The sequence below is a fragment of the Dermacentor silvarum genome, chromosome 6 (genome assembly GCF_013339745.2).
Source record: "Dermacentor silvarum isolate Dsil-2018 chromosome 6, BIME_Dsil_1.4, whole genome shotgun sequence".
NCBI classification, from domain to species: Eukaryota; Metazoa; Arthropoda; class Arachnida; order Ixodida; family Ixodidae; genus Dermacentor; species Dermacentor silvarum.
In genome coordinates this window covers 26,213,038-26,232,250 of record NC_051159.1, presented here as the reverse complement: position 1 = coordinate 26,232,250, position 19,213 = coordinate 26,213,038, and the positions used below count along the sequence as shown (strand labels likewise).

Genomic DNA, 19,213 nt, shown 5'->3' with positions numbered 1-19,213 from the left:
AATGTCTCATGGGACTGTTACTTGTTTACTCCTAAGACTGCGCAAGCACTAATAATTGTTTAGTATAATATCTAGCATGCATAATAATTTTATTGACGAGTCGGGACGTTTAGGCGCCTAGACCGAAATAAGGCAAGGCTACTGCATACCACCATTATACTATTACATTGAAGGCAGCCTTAAAGGGGTAAACAAAATCTGCATTTCTGCCAAGGTAGACTCAGACAACCATATTTTGGATGAAAGGAAATTTATTCATTTGCCATTTCACATATGCATTGCATGCGAAGTTTATATTTAAGGAAAATTTGGCAGAAAAACACATGCAATGATGTGCACAAGGGGTGCTGGAAGTTTATAACTGAATAAAAATAAAAATCAGCATGTTCCACCAACCACCTCCACCACCACCCACATGCACTTAGTTATTTTTAATTGTCAAATTTTACGTACCGGGTATTGCACATAAAAATACGCAGTCAATAGTTAAAACCATCTGTACAAATATATTACAGAATGCAGTGATGGCCTATCACGAGGTCAGAAAAAAGAAAAATGTACACCAACCCATGCCTGCCCTCTCAATGAAAGTTTACAGGTTAGAGGGCGACACTGGTCTTTAGAAATGGTGAAATGGCCTAAACACAGAGCCGTTGGCAGTTGCGAGAGGAGGTGGCAAGACGAGTCACGTTGGTCGACCGCTGTGCACGTGTAAATCACTTCAGACGCCGCTTGATGTTCTTGCTAATTGTTTCTTCCTCGGTCAGGTATTGCTGGAATGCAGTCACTTTCCCTGAAGAAGGGATAACCAGAAGTAAACAGACAAAGCCTCAACGAGGAACAGTTCCTGCTCAAGAGTGTGCCTTATAGGATTGTTTAAAATTTAAAACGTGAAAAAATTTCTATGAAAGGCAGCAGTCTAGAGAAAAGCTCACCAAAGTTGCACAATAAAACATTTTCCTGCCTATAGTGCGAAAAAAAATAGTACATAGAAAGTTGAGCACATGCTGCGGCCCATGAATGAATGAAATATTTTACTAAGAAAAGGGAGGACCGATGGTCACTGCACACAAATGTTTCTCAGCCACTTGATGTTTTATGCAGCACGCCATGTTTTCCCGATGCACATGAATAACGGAATTGAATTAGGGGGGGGGGGGGGGTTCCGTGGCACTGAGTAAAATTAGGTGCCGGTTGTTTTCAATGTAGAGGGCGACAACAGGCTTTGGATTGGCGTCATAACTTTGACAATATTTTTGACATTCTGGCCAAGGCCGCTAGTGGCATGGTTAAAACATGAAGCCTGGACGAACGCAACCTAGTTCGTCATAACGTTGTTTATTTCTAACGAACACATACCGCAGCAGCACCCCACATCACGAAAAATTTGCCTGCATTCATTAAGAACCACTCTCCGCCCCCAAAATGTCACGCATACAGTGTTTTTCTTCTTGCCAGCCTGTTTTTCACTACATCATGGTTGGGATAAGTTTACTGCTCGGAACAATATACGCCTATTGTATCCGATATGTTTTGCATCGAATGGTACAACACTTGTTTTACACATGCATTCTTGAATGTACAGGAGCACAAGTGACGACTCTGGAATGTGCAGTGATGCATATTGGACAGACTTCACTCCTGAGTTTAGGAGAAACGACAGGCAACTGTGCTGGCTTCTTGTCACAATTTGTGTGTCGACCCTCTTTCTGAAACAAGGTTTTGCCAATAATAGATTCTTGACGCGCAATTTTGGCAGTATCGTTTCTTCACCAACGCTACACATCGGCAATATAATCTAGACTGCAGGCTTCTCATCACCAGCCTATTTTTATGTCCACTGCAGGACGAATGCCTCTCCCTGCGATCTCTAATTACCCTGTCTTGCACTAGCTGCGCGAGACAATTCTCGCGCAGCTAGCGCAAGATTTTTGTCTAACTGCGCAGCAAATTTGCAAGCGCAGTGCTTAACTTGAGCCTCCAAATTTCCTAGCTTCATCACCCCACCTAAACTTCTGCCGTCTTCAACAGCTTTTCCATTCTCTTGGCACCCATTCTTTAAGTCTAATGGTCCACCGGTTATCTATCCTACGCATTAAAGGGCCTGCCTAGCTCCATTTTTCTCTTAATGTCAAATAGAATTTCGGCTATCACCGTTTGCTCTCTGATCCACACCACTCTCTTCCTGTCTCTTAACGTTAAGCCTAACATTTTTCGTTCCATCGCTCATTGTGCGGTCCTTAACTTGTCATTGAGCTTCTTTGTTAACCTCCAAGTTTCTGCCCCTTATGTTAGCACTAGTAGAATGTACACTTTTCTTTTCAACGACTGTGGTAAGCTCCCAGTCAGGACTTGGCAATGCCTGCCGCATGCACTCCAATTAAATTTTATTCGTCTGTAAATGCCTTTCTCATGATCAAGGTCACCTATGAGTAATTGACCTAGATAAACTTACTCCTTTAGAGACTCTAGAGTCTGACTGGCGATCCTGAATTCTCCTTCCCTTGCCAGGCTATTGAACCTTATGTTTCTCTTCTGCATATTCATATTCAAGCCCACTCTTACACTTTCTCGTTTAAGGTCCTCGATCATTTGTGGTAATTCGTCCCGATTGTTGCTGATGGTTCAGTGCAGCTACAAATGTCAATGTTGCAAGCTTGTAGCTCCATAAGATGACACTTGAAATAATCATTTCTTCTAAGCTGGAATTGAAATGGCACTGCAATGAACAGGATAAAATGTAGAAACTGACCATTGAACTTGGAGAAGACCTCCATCTTCTCAGTTAGTAGATCCTTGAGCTTTTGCGCGTACACTGCATAAAGGGGGGACAATCCATATTAGGCGATATAATATCCATCGGAGGGCGATCGCTTGTTCAAATTTGTTTTACAAGGCAAAACGCCTTCATCCTTGATTAACAAACACAGTGGTTACAATCATGTGTGGCTGCAGATAACGCTCACACGTTTTGGCAATGTCGATTTATTTGTATGGTTGTAGCAATTAACTGGACACTCCGACGATGCCGTCGTAGCCGTCATGTTCCGTGTACTGTCTAAGGGCTACAAGATAGCGCCCCGTGCGCATTTTACTGTGGGTACGGGGGAAAGTGCGAGAGCGTGAGCTGAGAAGGGTGGTGCCTTTATGCGCGCCGTTTTCGCACACGCTCAAAGATGAGGTTACGTGATGAAGCGCGCGCTTGTGTAGTTGAGCATGCGTCTCCTCTTGGCAGGCCGTGCCTGCGCGTGTGTGTCTGCGCGACTGAGCGGGTATGCGTGTTCTTATCTTGGAGGTAATCTGCGGCAAGTCAAAGCTATGTGCGAGCAGAGATGGCTGGTTGCTTTAAGTTCGCCGACTTTCTGCACGTCATGTGTTGGAGGTCCCGAAATGTCAACTTCGGAGACGCGCTGTCGCCAGCGGCAGCGCGAAGCATTCCCTCCCCTATGCCGCAGCTCATCAAGCCAGCGTTGCAACAGCCAGCATTCGCGGTCATCCACTGAGATCTGATCATGTTTGCTGCTGCATGCGTAGTTCATTTGGTAATTTTATTATTAAGCGAATGTTTACTGTAACTTACACTACCGAAGAAATTGCGAACCCTTACTTCGCACAGTCTAATACTTCATTATCGCTGGTGATTCTTCGCCTTACTGACAAAACTCTTTTTTAATTGCTGTGCTTGGTTGATTTGTGTCATCACCTGCCGTGGTGGCTCAGTCAGCTAAGGCATTTCGCTGCTGCGAACGAGATCGCGGGATCAAGTCACGGCCGCGGCGGCCGCATTTCGATGGAGGCGAAATGCAAAAACGCCCATGTGCTTACGTTGTAGTGCACGTTAAAGGGCACCAGGTGGTCGAACTTATTCCGGAACCCTCGACTACAGCGTGCCTCATAATCAGAAGTGGTTTTGGCACGTAAAAACACCAGAAAGATTTGTCTCATTGCAGTCGCAATTAATGACGTTAGGGAGGAAAATAGAGGGCGATGGCACGATTATGACACGAAGTAATGCTCGCAGCGTTGGAGGACATATAAATTGTAAATACAATCTTACTTGGTGCTAAATTCCTAAAAACAAGAACAAATTTTACTCAATCACCAGTAGCAGTCGCGGTAACGATGCGGGCGTGATGAGGAGTGCCAGTAGCGAATTTGTGCGCATGTCACATTACATGCACCCACTGCTTTCATAATTTCACTCTAATGCGTCTTCAAATCTCGGAGCATGTGATCAGGGCTCATGAGAAGACCGCACCAATCAAGGCATGAGCCATTTGACCTTCACTGCTCACTATTTCTATTGCACGTCCGTTACCAAATACAGAGTCGTTCAAATGACTTAGGAGTGGCATGCACGCACCATCATATCTGGGATTGCATGGTGCTGGGGCAAGCCCGCCTAAGTGTCCTTATTATTGCTATTACAATAATAGTTCATACATAGTTTTTCAGAAAGCCCCTTGCCTGCGTTATAAAGCTGCAATGTGATGTTTACTTCACTATGGCCTGCTTACTCCACGCTGCCTATCTGGACTTTCAAGCGTGGAGCTTAAACACAAACTGTTTCGATTGTGGCATTACCTTCTACCTCTGTATGTTCTATTAAAGCAACTAACCATAAAAGAACTGCAGAATAATCACGGCATGCTTACGGTCAAGGTCATAGTCAACTTCACTTGTCATGGTGAGAAGATCCATGTCCTGTTGTATCCACGCTTCGCTCGCCTTAGAACGGGAGAAATGTAGATTATCATTTCAAGAACAAATAATACGCCTTTAAGGGGGTGTCGCTAAGGCTTCAAATTGCTGTGTACAGGTCCGTCCATTGTTAGCGGGAAGTAGCGAGCGCGTGGTAGACGCTCAGCCTAGCGGCATGCAGAGAACGTGCTGCAAACCAAGCGCGAGCGTGGAACGTCGCAAAAGGCGTTGTATGCCGTGCGTTGTTCGCTACTGAACCAACTCCTTCCATTCGGCCGCGCGCGGCTACCCTACCATGCAATTTCTTCATGTGGAACTTCCAGAGGAAACATTCGAATTCGCGCACTGCCAACAGTGATACATAGAAACCATATAGGCGCACCCTTTTCTACCAAAGGGGTGTAGATTACGAAAAGACAGCAACAAGAAAATGTTTACATAACTCTCTTGATTCTCCATGGCACGAGGATCAGATCTCTCATTTCCAGGAAGCAATCATTATGTAGGCAGGCATCACCGAGCCACGCGCCGCACAACTGTGCCACGAACAAGTTCGCAGTGCGACCCATTAGCGTTGGGCCCCTCCGCAATCCATTCGTGAAATGAATGAGTTGTCTATCGTGGGATAATGTCCAAATGCGAAGCTTGTATCAGATGAAGGGGGCTTGATGTGCGACGATTGGTTAAGAAATCGATTCCTTTCCATGCACATAGCGTCCGGATGGTTCGCTATCGAAGCGCAACTTTGCGTGACCAAACTGCGCAACGTGACCTGCGAGGCTGAAGCAAAGGGGTGGCTCGACAGCATACGACGAGCGGCATGCACCACGTCTACAGCGTTCCACTTATGGCTTAGATGTTTCCGCTTCCTGCGCCTGGTACTGCGCTGAGCATGAGCCATGCGCTCGCATGCTCCTCTAGCAATGGACAGCCCTGTACCTTTTCTCGGAAACTAATGACAGGACTTCATTTTAAACTGGTAAATTACACAGGGCAGACTTTTTTAATTAAAAGTTTATTTAACAGCCAATTGTCAGAGCCAGCCTCAAAGGTGAAAAGATGCAGGTCCATGCAGGCCCATGTGCACGGCTATCATTACTAAAGTTAAAACATTTTACTTGTTAACCTAGTAGCAAGAGCATGTCACGTTTAAAGCCTTCCAGACACTTGCGCCAAGCAAGAATGTTACGGAATTTTACAAAGCTAAAACCGATTGGCAAGTTTGTATGGTATCATGAAATATGTCGCCATGCGATCACCGTACCGCCACCTCCGTGATAACAAAAAACAAATCCAATGACCATTCGGGAAGAAATGAGATGTGACAAGACATGAGGAGTTTTCATCGATGTTTCATCTGACATTGAAGGTACCAACGGCCGATTGTGCACCCTTTCGAGCAGCACCTCCAGTTATGAGCACCTTTCATGCAATCTATAGATTCCTGTGCTGTATATTTTATGTCTAGAATAATGCGCGACAACCAATTTGTTTGGAAGCTTCGTCAGTGTTGCTGTGGCGAGATTCGACTGAAACTGTGCCTGCATGTTTAGGTTTGCATTCAATAGTGTGCAAATAATGCATGCGCGTTAACTGTGCTACTAGCGCATTTCAGCTTACTGTGCTCTCTAGTTTGGAAACTACACTTAGCCCGATCGCGGGCCCCACAAGTGCAGGAAATCGCACACACGCACCTGAACAATAGTTTTGTGCAGATCCAGGATTTCTTCCTCCATCTCTTGTAGGTGGGAGTGGGCTTCGTGGAATCTGTGCATGTTTTCAGACATCTCCACGTCCTGCACGTAAATTTTTAATAATATTTTATGTCGTGAAAAAAAAGCTACCAGTTGGCGAAATGAAGCTAACCGCGAGCAAAGCGCATTTACACAGGTCAATTGTAGAATCATTTTTATTTGAGAATTAAAGAAAAATGCAACAGAACTCACCACTTGAAGAGTGTTGACGGCAATGCGATTTAAAATCAAACAGTGTAGTGACACAATGCTGAAGTCACGTTTATAGAATACATGTGGTTTCTATTCTGAGACTGCCGTTGCTTAGGGTATATGCATCGTATACTTTCTGAGGTAACGGCCTGCTTTAATAAAATTGGGCGACCATACTCATGATCGTTGATGCGCATGGCGGCTAAACTACGACTGTATAACGACGACGCGAAGACGACAATGGTATGACGAAAAAGAGATGAAGATAATATGAAGACGATTCTGAAATTATGAGGATGGTTTACTGACGATAGCATGACGACGACGAAATTAGGATAATTAAGTTAATCGCCATGATGGCGTAATGAGGACGGTGTGACAACGAATGCATGGCAATGGCTGTCTGACGAGAACGCGATGCGACGATGGCATGACAACGGCGGCATAATCGTGATTCTATGATGACAGCATGGTTACCATCAATGACGAAGAAGCAACGTCGTCGATAGAACAAACAGGGAGGTATCATGACAATTGAATTGGGCTATTGCAGTTCTTTCTGGGATTTTACGTGCCAAAACCAGTACTGATTATGAGTCACGCCGTAGTGGAAGTCCCTGGAATAATTTTGACCACCTAGGGTTCTTGAAGGTGCACTACAATGCGAGCACATGGGCGTTTTCACCTCTATCGAAATGCGGCCGCCGCGGCCGGGATTCGATCCCACGACCTCGGGCTCAGCAGCGCAACGCCATTGCTAACCAAGCCACCGCGGCGGGTCGCTATTGCAGTGAAGGTAAAACGATAGCAGTGATTATTGTAAAACGACCCCCTGACGACGACATCATGATGGCATTGGTCTGACGTTGACCGCGTGTCAATGACAGCATGACGGGAGTGGGATGACGAAGTTCAAATGACGATCATAGGACGACTACGATGGGATCACGACTGTATGACGAATGATGCATGGCGACGACCGTGTAACAACGACGAAATGACGACAATGGCATGACAAACGTAAGAGGACACTGATATGAAGACGAGTGAATAACAATGATGGCGTGATGATAACTGTATCACGAAGGCTGAATAAGTTGCATGACGACACTATGACGAGTCAGATCAGTAAGCCGGAGCGACGGCGGTAGAATTACCACGAAGGCATCAGGTCAACGGTGTGACAAAGAATCCATGACGACTATACGCAAGCGAATTGCGCAGCGTTGGCACGACGAGAGTCGGACGACAAAACTTGCATGACGACGATGCAACGAACACGGCGGCATCACAACCACTAGCACATACCTAGTGGCCCAAGCTATAAGACAACTAGGGGCATCGGAACGGCGTAGGCGACATGACGACGACGAAAGACGGTAATCGTAGGATGATTGTTACAACGGTGGCGTGATCCCGATGACATGAGTAAGAACGCTGTTGAGAGAACGACTAGAACAACATCACGACGACTGTGACGAGGAATGAATGACAACTGTATGAAGACGAAGCAATGACAACGACAGCATAACGAGAGTCACATGCTAGAGAGACGACGACCGAACGACCACGACGGCATGGCGAGAGTCGGATGACACGGCTTGAATGACCGCCCACACGCACACACGCACACAGTGGTCAGAGCTGGTACACAACCTGGACCACTTGGTCGGCTTGAGAGGCTAGATAGATTAGGCTCATAACGCATGAAGTATACGAACAATTCTCATCGCAATTAAACATGCAGCTCACATCACAGGCTCTCCTTAGAACCAGGGTGTCTTCCTCTTCACTTTCTGGAGCCATCTCTGCGTCCTCGTTTGAGGCAGGCTCAAGCTCTGGTCGGTCCACGACACCAAGCTCCTTCACTCTGAAAAAAGCCAGTAATAAGAGCAGAATTAGAAATAAGACTGACAAACGAAATAATAGCTCATCAATTGCTAGTCCTGAAGAGCAGGAGACGAGCGCCAACATTTAATGAACTTGGATAAGCAACACACCTGCTGCTCGAAATTGCCTAACCACGTTGGGCTGGCTATTGAAGTTGAACATTCGACGCAACTGTGGTCGAGATAAACCTCAATGTAACAAATACGGACAGAACGAATTATGGCAGAGAAATGTGTACGAGGCTCATCGATATCAGCGCTTAGTGAATCTGGTAGAAGTGTGCAAATGCAGAATAGATGATTTTCAATCAAATATAGGATCGAATGATAAAAACAAAAAGGTGAATATTTAATCAAATATTAGGAACTTCAACACGAAATGTAACGTTTACCAAGTTCTTGCAAGAAAGCAATACTGCACATGCTACAGAGCCTACGTGTACAGCAAAAAGGTTCAGTACAACTTGTAGTGCACAACAAAGTTGGGATGAAATAATGAAATATTTCTGTTCAAATGCTTTTTCTTGCTGTGTTTATATTTTCTGAACGGTACCCTACCTATTTTACAAAGATTGACCAATCACAACCGGTGGATAATAAAAAAGAATAGGAATGAGCGAGCGGAAGATATACATTTTTCTGGCTCTGGTCCCAGCATTTTCAAGCAATCATGGGGGTTTGAGGTGATATTGCATTATAGGAATGCACCTACTGCGAGTGACTATTACCACTATGCGCAACTACTTTCCATAACAAAGTAATTATGCATTTGCCAGATCAAGGTCCGGATCAAGGGTCATTCATACCTGTCTGCATAACGCAGCGTGTTGAGGGAGTGCTCACAAGAACTCAGGCTTGGAGAGATCATAGCAATCTGAAAATAAAAGGAAACGTACAGGCTACTCGCGCCAACTACTTCAATTTATTATTAACTCACATTGCAAGAACTGTTGCATAAGTTTCTGTAGCACCGCCACATAAATGTTACTCGCACATTCCAAACAATGCTGCCTGTAGAAGGTATCTCCGATGAAATTCAGATTAATTTAAAACGCTGCACTGAGCGAGCTGCTTGGATAGACAACAAATTCCGCGCTATTGGGAATAAGTACAGCGTGTCCGACTATATAACAATTTGTTTTTATGAACCTAAAAGTGAGATATTTCGCGCATAGTCGCAAAAGGTAATAGCCAAGCTGGGTATAAGGTATGATTCACTGAATGGTACGGAATCAAACACTGCCAACACGAAGATGTTCCCACCATGCAGGTGCGAGAGTTCTCGCCGATGAACGAATCTCTGAGGACCTGTGTAAGCTTGCTGGCCCGAAACGGAAGGTGGGCACCACGACGACCCAAAGCGCGGATGCATTCCTGCATGACAAGTAAACACGAAAATTCAGGCCAGAGAAAACTGACAGAGTCACACAGTGAGAAAAATAGAGGTGAAAGCCGCAAACGAACAACCACTCCGAGGACCAATGCTTCCATTTCCCTGGCAATAGTAAGATACATTATAACTTTAAGCCCCTCATTTCCGTCATTTTTCTCACAGAAAGATGTTTCACATATCCAACTGCTACGCAAGTTCTCTGTCAGTACAGGGAAAGGATATGCCACTCGGAACGCTAGGGCGCTTTTATGAAATAATGAGATGGGTAGAGAGGCAATGCCACCTGTACTGTGAGGTACTCTCAAAATATCAGGTTTTGCATTTCCAACAGAGCCGAGAGAAATATGAAAGTGAAACCAACCTACAAAATATGTGAAGGGCACTTAGGTATCCCTACATGGATTATTTCGAAAGCATTGTGACGGCCTCGTTCACGTACTCGCATGAACGTCCAAAGAAATCTGGGCGCAGCCACTAACTGAGAAGTCGAAGGTTCGTCCATCGCAGCGCACGACAGCGCTCACCGAAATCACCGCACCGCCTGGCAGCGCCCCGACGCACGGCGCTAAATATAGAGACCGGCCTTGGCGTGGCCTGTCTCTGACCACGTGACTATCCCTAGCATCTCCGGCCACGCCGCCAGATTTTCCACTTCATGAGCCATATACCGCTTTCCCATCAAATACGTTTGCTGGAGAAAGCAGCAAGTCTCGTTTTCGCTCCAACATGTCTCGTGAGTTGACGAGGCGACTATATTTGACTAACAAGTGCATCAAATAAGCTGTGAGGTAATCTTAACACGGCAAAATTCTTTTTTTCACTACGCATGCGGGATCGGACGAGGACATTTTGTGCCTTTCCTGCAACTGCAAATGGAGTTAAGCATTTGATAACTGTATTAAAAGTATGAAATTTGATTGCGACCTTAAATTTCACTTTGACACAGCCTACACAAACAGACAATCGCATATGGTATACGCTTTGTAATAAATCTCGTGCAGGCTTTTCGCTTTCCATTCATGTGGCTTTATATGCTTTTTTTTTCACTCTAAATAAAATATTCTGTCATGGAGTATTATTAAACAGGGGCCTAATGTCACTGCAAGCCATTGAAAGTTTAGTGATTTGTATAATATTTTCCTCGCGCGAAACTACTGTGACGTAGCGACTACGAGTAGCTAATATTCTGAGGCTAAACAATCTTGCTAACTATACTCTTCGTTTTTTATTTTCAGCGAAATAAAGGGTGTAGCTCCGCCAAGTAGAGAACGAATGCGTCTGCGATGTACGAAATAGCTCCAAATATATAAGTCCATGACCGGCATCTGCTAGATGTCACAAGCAGGTATAGTTTTATCCAAAACATCCATGACATCTACAATATGGTGCTCTGATTGCAGGTTTCCTTGCTGTCCAAAATATCAATTTTGAGATTTTTCATCATTTAGAAAGCGTAATGCGCAATGAATTACACATACGTATGCGCGACCTGTTAATATGTATTTAATGCATTTTGTGTCGAGTCGACCAAAAAGTGGGCCTGCCACGTCCCCTCAATTTCATAAGCTACTTTCTTAACAATAAAAACTTATTTTCCACAGTGTGTTTTGGCTTTGCGACTTTTTTTCTATCTAGTGTATCTTCCAGTCAGTAGAAAGGTTTCTGTAGATCTTCTGCGCATTTGTTTTGTTTGTTTATGACGACACGAGTTCTTCAGTGAGTACCTTGCATCTTTCAAGGACATTTTCTGCCTGTTTTCATTCTGGATGCTGCCCACGAGGAGGATGCAAAGTCTCACGCAAGAGCACCAGTGCTGAGCAAACCGCTAAAGTACACGCGTGCGAAAGCACCTAGGGGTCACTCCTGTGTCTTTGCATGCTTTCATGAGCATTCTATCGATGAACATGCGGCAAGTAAAAAGAGTGACTTCAAACTGAAAGCAACAAAACAGCTAAGGATAGACCACAGGAACAGATATAGGTAATAGTAAGGCTCACCACGAAAAAGAATGTTTTGACAAATTATGTTTTCTGGCTCAATAAATCACTCTAGTAAGTTGATGAATGTGAACTATATTTTGGTAACAGTTTCGTAAAAAAATGCTGTAATACATTTTTAAGTATTGATATAGTTCTAGTACGAAACGTGCAACCTAATATTGTCCTGTTTGCAATAGTCAAAACTGCCTTTTATAGTGTAGGAAAAAAATATATTTGAAAATTTTTTAAATAAGAAAGCAGAATACTTTTTAGGCATTGCTTCATAGACAGCCCCACAACATACCATATGAAGAATTGAGGATGTACAGCACTCTTTATTACCCCTATGATTTAAATTTTAAGTCACCTCTGTAAGTCTCCCCCCCTCTACATATATCAGTTTACACGCCTACATGTATCAGAACACAATCGATCACTCTCGCCGATAACATCTGTTTCCTGTGTTGTAGCCGAAGCTTTTGTAATCAGATTGCATCCGCGACACGAATTGTTTTGTACGTACATTTCATTCTGGAAGGCACGTGAGCACCGGCGTTTACGTTGGGATCTCCAAAGAGTCGGGTATAAATTGCCGACGTGCTTAGCCGCAGAATAACTTTTAAATGCGAAGCATTTCTTGGCGAACATTTGCTACTTTGACAGCATCTATCTATTCTATCTATCTATCCGCCTTGTCTTCGTGCTCTCATGGTCGTTTCGTTAAATTGGTATGTGCGAAAATTGGCATACTATGAAGAGTATATGACGAACATAAATGTTATGTCATGACGTGAATACCATGACATGCGTGTCATGTAGGTCATGAAAGAGCCGCCTACGTCTTGGTGCTCTCATGGTCGTTTCGTTAACTCGGTAGGCTATCCGCACACTGCTTCGCATAACATAGATTCCCACAGGGCGTGGAATCTGCCGGCTTTTTTAACGATCGAAGCATGTGATCGTCACTATCGTCGTGCAGATGGAGCAAGCCGTCACGCAATAACGAATGAGTCGCGTACACAGATTTCTGTGCCAAGCATGACGCAATTGGAGCTGAATTGAGCCTCTCGATTGTTTTTCAGAGAGCAGTAGCTCGGCAGTACGTTTGTCGATCTTAGTGCAAGTGGTCGTGTGAGCGATCTCGGGTGCCATATGAACTACAATCCATGAAATTGAGGCATGTGCTCTTTAGGAGTCTAAGGCTTACAAGTGTAGAATTTGCTGCATAAATTTATCGCTACTCGGTTATAACGCCCCGCATTCGGGACGTTGGATATAGAAATGGCATCGGTTACGATACAATAGCAGATTTTTATGGGTTAATCAGGTAAATCTGGTCTCACAATGCAACCTTGCCCGAGGCTTTAGCATCAAGGAGCGTGCAATAAATAAACTGTAGTCACCTTGAGGGCTAGCAGGCTCTTGTTGATCTCGGCAGTTTCTGTCCTTGTCTGCCGGTTGGCACTAGAAGTGTCTGCACCCCGCTCGTTACCTGCCAGGTCAATGAGCGAAAACTTCCCGTGGAGACGACCGGAATTCCTGCAAGGGTAAACCACAAGGGTTCAGACCTGAACACCATCTATTACCAGACATTTTAAAGCTGGCATATGTCATAACGCGAATGCCAAGTGCGGATTTGAGTGCTTTCACTCGTACAGTGCCGTTCACTGCTGAAGGGAACCCAAAAGTGCAGAATTGAACTAAATTCTGGGATTTTACGTGCGAAAACAATAATTTGATTATGAGGCACGCCGTAGTGAAGGACTCGGGCGTTCTGTAGTGGGGGACACGAAATTACGAGGGCGTTCTTGCATTTCACCCCATCGAGAACCGGCCGCAGCGGCAGGGATTAAATCCCCGGCCCTGGGGCTTAGTTGCGCAGTGCCATAGCTACAAAGGCACCATGGCAGTTGCAGATGAGAATTTTGTCCGACAAGCCATGACTTGAAACAATTGACAGCGTCACCTTGATATACCTTTGTTCAGTGCTCCGACATAGCTTGCCCTTGCGGCTGGAATATCCAAGTGTTTTAGTGATTGTCACACGTTGCAGTGTTCTCTTTAAGAGTGGACTGCACTATAATCAACATTAACTAGTTTGGTCGTTCAGGCGTTTTTACAGAAAATGCTAGGTCCGCCTCAATACCATAGAATTTCCGTTTATAACTCTCGAATGCCCATCAGCTAAGGCCCTAGGCAAACAGAAGTCTCCGTACACAGATTCTAAACTCTAATTCATGGTCAGTCTGAAACGTAATTATGCGCACCCATCGAGTCGTCCTGGCCTAAATATTTTATTAAACTAGCTCTGAAGACTACTTGCGAGCTTCTTGTTAATATCAACTGTACTACTTCCGAATTACCTTACTCTCATTCTGTCATTGTTCTAGCTTGTATCCGGATGTTATGATCTGTCAGAAAAATAACCATCTTTGTTTAGGAACACTCCATATGGCAAAACTAAAGGCCTCTTTTGCAAAGAGCTGCGAAGCTGCGTTTTTCTTACCTTCGCCTGACATTTATTTGAAACACTGCGTGGGAGCGAGAGGAGTTCTGGTTGGCTGATGTTTGCCCAGATGTTCTGCAATGAAAAAAAAAAAAACTTCATGGTACGACAGCAGCAAGGCAACTTAGGAATGGGAGTGGGGGAAAGATGAAATTAGTATATGTATTAGTAATATGTATACTTGCAGGTGGTCTCAGTTCCTGCCTTCAGTTTATTGTAGCTTACATGGGCTCACCCGCCAAAAAGCATTATTTTTAAGGCAAAGGATTCTTTGACCTAGCCTCACCTGACTTTCAGTACGTAGGTATTCGGTTTCTCGTGGTGAGGCACAAGGCTGTAGCAAAGGCATTCGCAGGTGTAAATCATTCCGAAGAATCGATACATCAAAGACGGCGATGCTGTATGAGCAACTTCTCACACGCTTGTTTGGAAGAATTAGCCATTTTTTGCGTATAAAGCTTTACATTTCTTGGAAGAGAACTCAAGCGTGCTGTTTCTGTCCACCATGCGACTTCTTGCTTGCGCGGAGAGGACAGGACTGGAAACTGCGATGGAGCCGGCGTCAAATAGTAGCAAGCCACATATACGCAAGAGAGGCCCTCCGAGGGTCTAAATGTTACTCGCTATTGTCACTACTTAGTTGAGGCTCCAAACAAGAGTTACCGGAATTTTGAATGTTTAATTGTCTACGTGATGTGAACGAAACAAAACAACGATTCCGGCATTTAAAAAGGCCACCGTCATTCGTTCCATAAACCATTTTTTCTGTAAACCGAGAGTATCCAGGCTGCCGCAGCATTTAGACCAAGACCGTCCTAAAAAAACTGGTTTTCTGTGAAGATAATGTCACGTATAGTGCCGCATCCCACCAAAGTGATAGAAAGGCTCAGTAATTTGTGGCTCTCAGTATACGAAAGGTGATGCTTGAACGAGGGAGACGCGTCCGGGGCATGGAAATGTTTATTCGGCTGCAACATATACAGAAACGCAACGCCGGATTAGTTACCGCGAATATTTTTTTCGGAAGTGATCACCAATACATGTACAGTTCGATGGCTGCTCTTCAAAGATCAACGCAAGTGCTTATGCCTGGAACTGTTAAATATAGACACCACAGCAAACGGTTTGTCCAGTCATATGTACACAAAGATGCCACGTTACAGAACACCTACAATAGATTATGCAATAAATGTACAGGTAAATGGGTCACATATGAACGCGATCTCTTTCCCAAGACAGTGCACTATTTAAATTGAATTGCGGTGTGAATTTGTCCCGGCAACATTATCGGTATTTAGAACTTTGTACACTAAGCATTCCCTCATTGATTATAAACTGATGTTTAGGTATGGCAGCGTGAATTATCGTTCTATAATGGTGACAACTCTTTTTGCAATAATATTATATTTGTTTTATTGTAAGTTATTGTATTTCTCTCAGTTTTACTCTACCGTTTTTTTTTGTGTGTGTCCGAACATTAGTTCTTTTGCAACTTCATTTCAATTTGCGATATGAACAAACCTGTCTTGGTACAATATTGTACTACTGCCCTGTACTCAAAGCTCACTTTTGCGCGCAGAGAAAATAAAATAAACACAGAATAAATTATACAGTACAAGCTGCAAGGAATGGCCACTCCACATCTTACCGCGCTACACTTCTTGCGTTGCCGAGTCGCCAAAGCTTCTCTATCGCCGAATATTAGTGTGTGGGAACTGCAGAATTATATATTTTTTGCGTTAAATTGCAAAAGCGAGTATTGCGTTATGAAGAATATTGTATACCAGTGGATGGCTATAGAATACTGTCAACCGCCTGAAGTCACGTACATTTAATAGACATGTGTGCACAGGCTACATTTAGGGAAATTTTTAACTGAAATCGTGCAAAGCAGCGGTAATCACCGAATATCCTAGAACCAGTTTTTGCAGTGGGTAGCCTTCTGTGGGTGGCTTTGCGTTTGAATTCGTACCCGGTGATAAACTTTCTTGCAGGAATACATAGTGACTTATTTCTAAAAAGAAGAATGAAATCATTTTTGGCAACAATACAGCAACAATTCTATTGTGGGCTGTGGCATAAATTATTGAACAATACACGAATAAACTAGCCTAAATACTTACCAATGTAATAAAATTCTCACGACTTATATTTATGTTTAGATAGGTTTTGCACAACTAGGGCTCGTATTTTGTACCGTTTTGTTTCATTATGTGTTATGTGTCGAGTCAAGCAAGGACGACGATCTCCGAGCCTAGTTTAAACACATCTTGAAGGGTCAGAAGAAAGGAACAGGAAGGATATCGTTACAAAATAAGGCACGAGGGACGCAACGTGCATTCAGCAGTGAAGCGTCGTGCTTGGCACCGAAACGAAAAAGAAGCCAATTGAATGCGCCATCACACGCCTTTAATGGGCTCTGCTGTCCGGCGACGGTAGTGCTCTACGTTCTACTGCCGGCATGAGCGTTGTTGCGCACGTGCATTAGAGTTGCCTCCGAGTGCCTGCGCGCATAGTGTTAGTACAACACTGATATGATAGCTGCAGACCGTAAACGGTTGGCTAAAGCTCTCTAAAGCAATATAAGGTGCCGTAGACGTTGCCACAGCATCAATTTGAAGTCACAAGCATATCAAGAAACAACCGACTATCGCTATAACAAATGGACAATTGAAGCGTTAACAGTTCCATCTAGTATTTTTGGTAGGAAACTACGCAAACAGCAATGCGTAATAATTTGTTGACGAACCTGACACTGCTGCCCTGTTGAATAAGCTCGAGGACCTCATCAACGGAGTCGACTTCCCTCTCAACGAGTCCCACAACCTGCACCTGCTGTCTGCCATCTTCCAGCACTCGGAGCTTTGCCTTCGCGTTGAGCAGGTCAAATACCTGAAAAAGAAACGGAAGGCAGGAGCGCCTGAACAAGCGTAGCAGGTTTGGCAACAGGAGCGGAAAATAAAGTCAAGATACTTTCAGCTCGAAAAAACAGTAATGCCGGCGTTTCGGAAATGAAACTGCTAGCTCATTGCAAGGCAAGACACCAAAGTATCCCTCATGGCTACTTTGATCTATCCTATTGCGCTTACCTTAGTTTCAACCGTACTCTCGAGCAGCACTGGCTCGTTAAGGGTATTAACAGTCCTAGAACAAGATATACCGCTGAACCTAGCATCTAAAAATCCTTTCTTTAAATGCTGGCTTCAGCGACCTGCCTTGTTCTACTACTGTTAAGTGTCAATCTCCCTGCGAACCTTTCCTCGTGTTTTCGATTGTTATTGAGGACTACGGCAAATATGATTCATCTCAATACTTTCACGTTGTAGTAACATTAAGTCTCTTAGTTCACGAAACTTGTGCCAAAAAAGTCAGCCAACACTGAAGTCGTAACGATAGCAGCAGACCTTGGCGTAATTTGTGAATTGTATAAAATGCGGGTGTTCTTATTCCACAATACATGTAGCATTGCAAACTCCAGATTAATATGTAGTGATGGCGTAAATTTGAGAATTTACAACAATATTTCTAACACTCACACGACAGACCTTTGCTTTCGAATGTCCCGAAAATCTGATACCGTAGGCTCATCTTGTGCAAAAGCGACATCTTATAATCTGACAAAAACTAACACTGGTGAAAACTAACAAGTGCATAATTCCTTGCGACTTCGTCTCTGCAAGTTTATAATAAATTTTCACCTTCAAATCAACATACATGGCAGCAATGGCCAAAATTGCCAAGGTACAATCTTGAATTCGGAGAGGCACTGAACTAATGTTGCCGCAATTCACTTTTGAAACAATATTACCAGATCGCTTCACCTACAGTAGGGATTATTTGTGGGGTGTGTTCACATCAGGACAGACATTAGGGGGTCCCGACAATTTTTTTGTTGTTTATAGCGAAAACTTAATAAGGTGGGCAAATGCCCCTGTAGAAAGCAATCGACCTTCGTGTAGCGATGTGCAGGACGGATTTCGAAAAGAAAATGAATTCACCAAAGATGCAGCAGAGCATTTGCGCGACTGAATTTTAAGACCTCTCACTGAAAAATAGAGTAATGTACAGTGCCATTCTTTTTTTCTATTTTAAAGCATTAGGTCTATATAAACTGGCCAGAGAAGATTGAGACTTCTGTCGCTTGCAGTATTTTAAAAATTTTCCTAACTTTTTGAGAAGCGCCTCTCACTCACAACAAAATCAGGCTTTGTCGCTCGTTTCGCTAAAGTGACAGAGCTGAAACATTTTCAGGCATATCTCCGATAAGCTCCGCGGAACTAAAGAAAAAGATTACCCTTTTTCCCAATACGGAAAATGACGCATTGCAAGAGTTGCGGAAATTGGCCCATTTGAACGGCAATTTTTTCGAAACAATCTTCGCCGAATTGCATTAAAATTTACAAAAACCCGCCAAGGATAGATAAATTATTTGCTGGAAAAATATGTTGCGTTACCTTAGTTTAGGTGGAAAATAAGCTTATTATGGACCCCTGTATGATCAACTCTATGACCTGTGTAGTTATAATAAAATGTAAATTATGAATAACACAGGTACAGCTCAACAATGCTTTTCAAGAAAACAAAGAGACAGGAAAGAACTTGTACAGCGTTCTTTCGTGTCTCTTTGTTTTCTTCAAAGGAACATTTTTTGGCACTGTACCTACGTTACACAGTATGAAACATCTCGCCTAAATAAAGCTGTTGGTGTAAATTATTCATATTGCATTGCAAGCTAGTTTTTCCGGGTAGTAACGAGATTTGATTAAAATTATGTCTGCTTTGCGTCGGTCTCCAACAAT

The 19,213-nt window shown here is 43.7% G+C and overlaps 1 protein-coding gene across 1 annotated transcript in view; it reads right to left on the bottom strand.

Moving 5' to 3' along the window:
- Positions 1-268: 268 nt before the first annotated feature.
- LOC119455336 (kinesin-like protein KIF2A) overlaps positions 269-19,213 on the bottom strand; it is an 85,978-nt gene continuing 67,033 nt past the window's right edge. Inside the window, exons 11-20 of the mRNA XM_037716725.2 lie at positions 17,164-17,306; positions 14,415-14,489; positions 13,312-13,447; positions 9,800-9,910; positions 9,343-9,410; positions 8,400-8,517; positions 6,396-6,497; positions 4,656-4,728; positions 2,753-2,815; positions 269-793 (exon numbers count right to left, since the gene is read on the bottom strand). Of these exons, the coding sequence (XP_037572653.2) occupies positions 717-793; positions 2,753-2,815; positions 4,656-4,728; positions 6,396-6,497; positions 8,400-8,517; positions 9,343-9,410; positions 9,800-9,910; positions 13,312-13,447; positions 14,415-14,489; positions 17,164-17,306 (966 nt within the window). The 3' untranslated portion in view covers positions 269-716. The remainder of the gene's footprint in view (positions 794-2,752; positions 2,816-4,655; positions 4,729-6,395; positions 6,498-8,399; positions 8,518-9,342; positions 9,411-9,799; positions 9,911-13,311; positions 13,448-14,414; positions 14,490-17,163; positions 17,307-19,213) is intronic.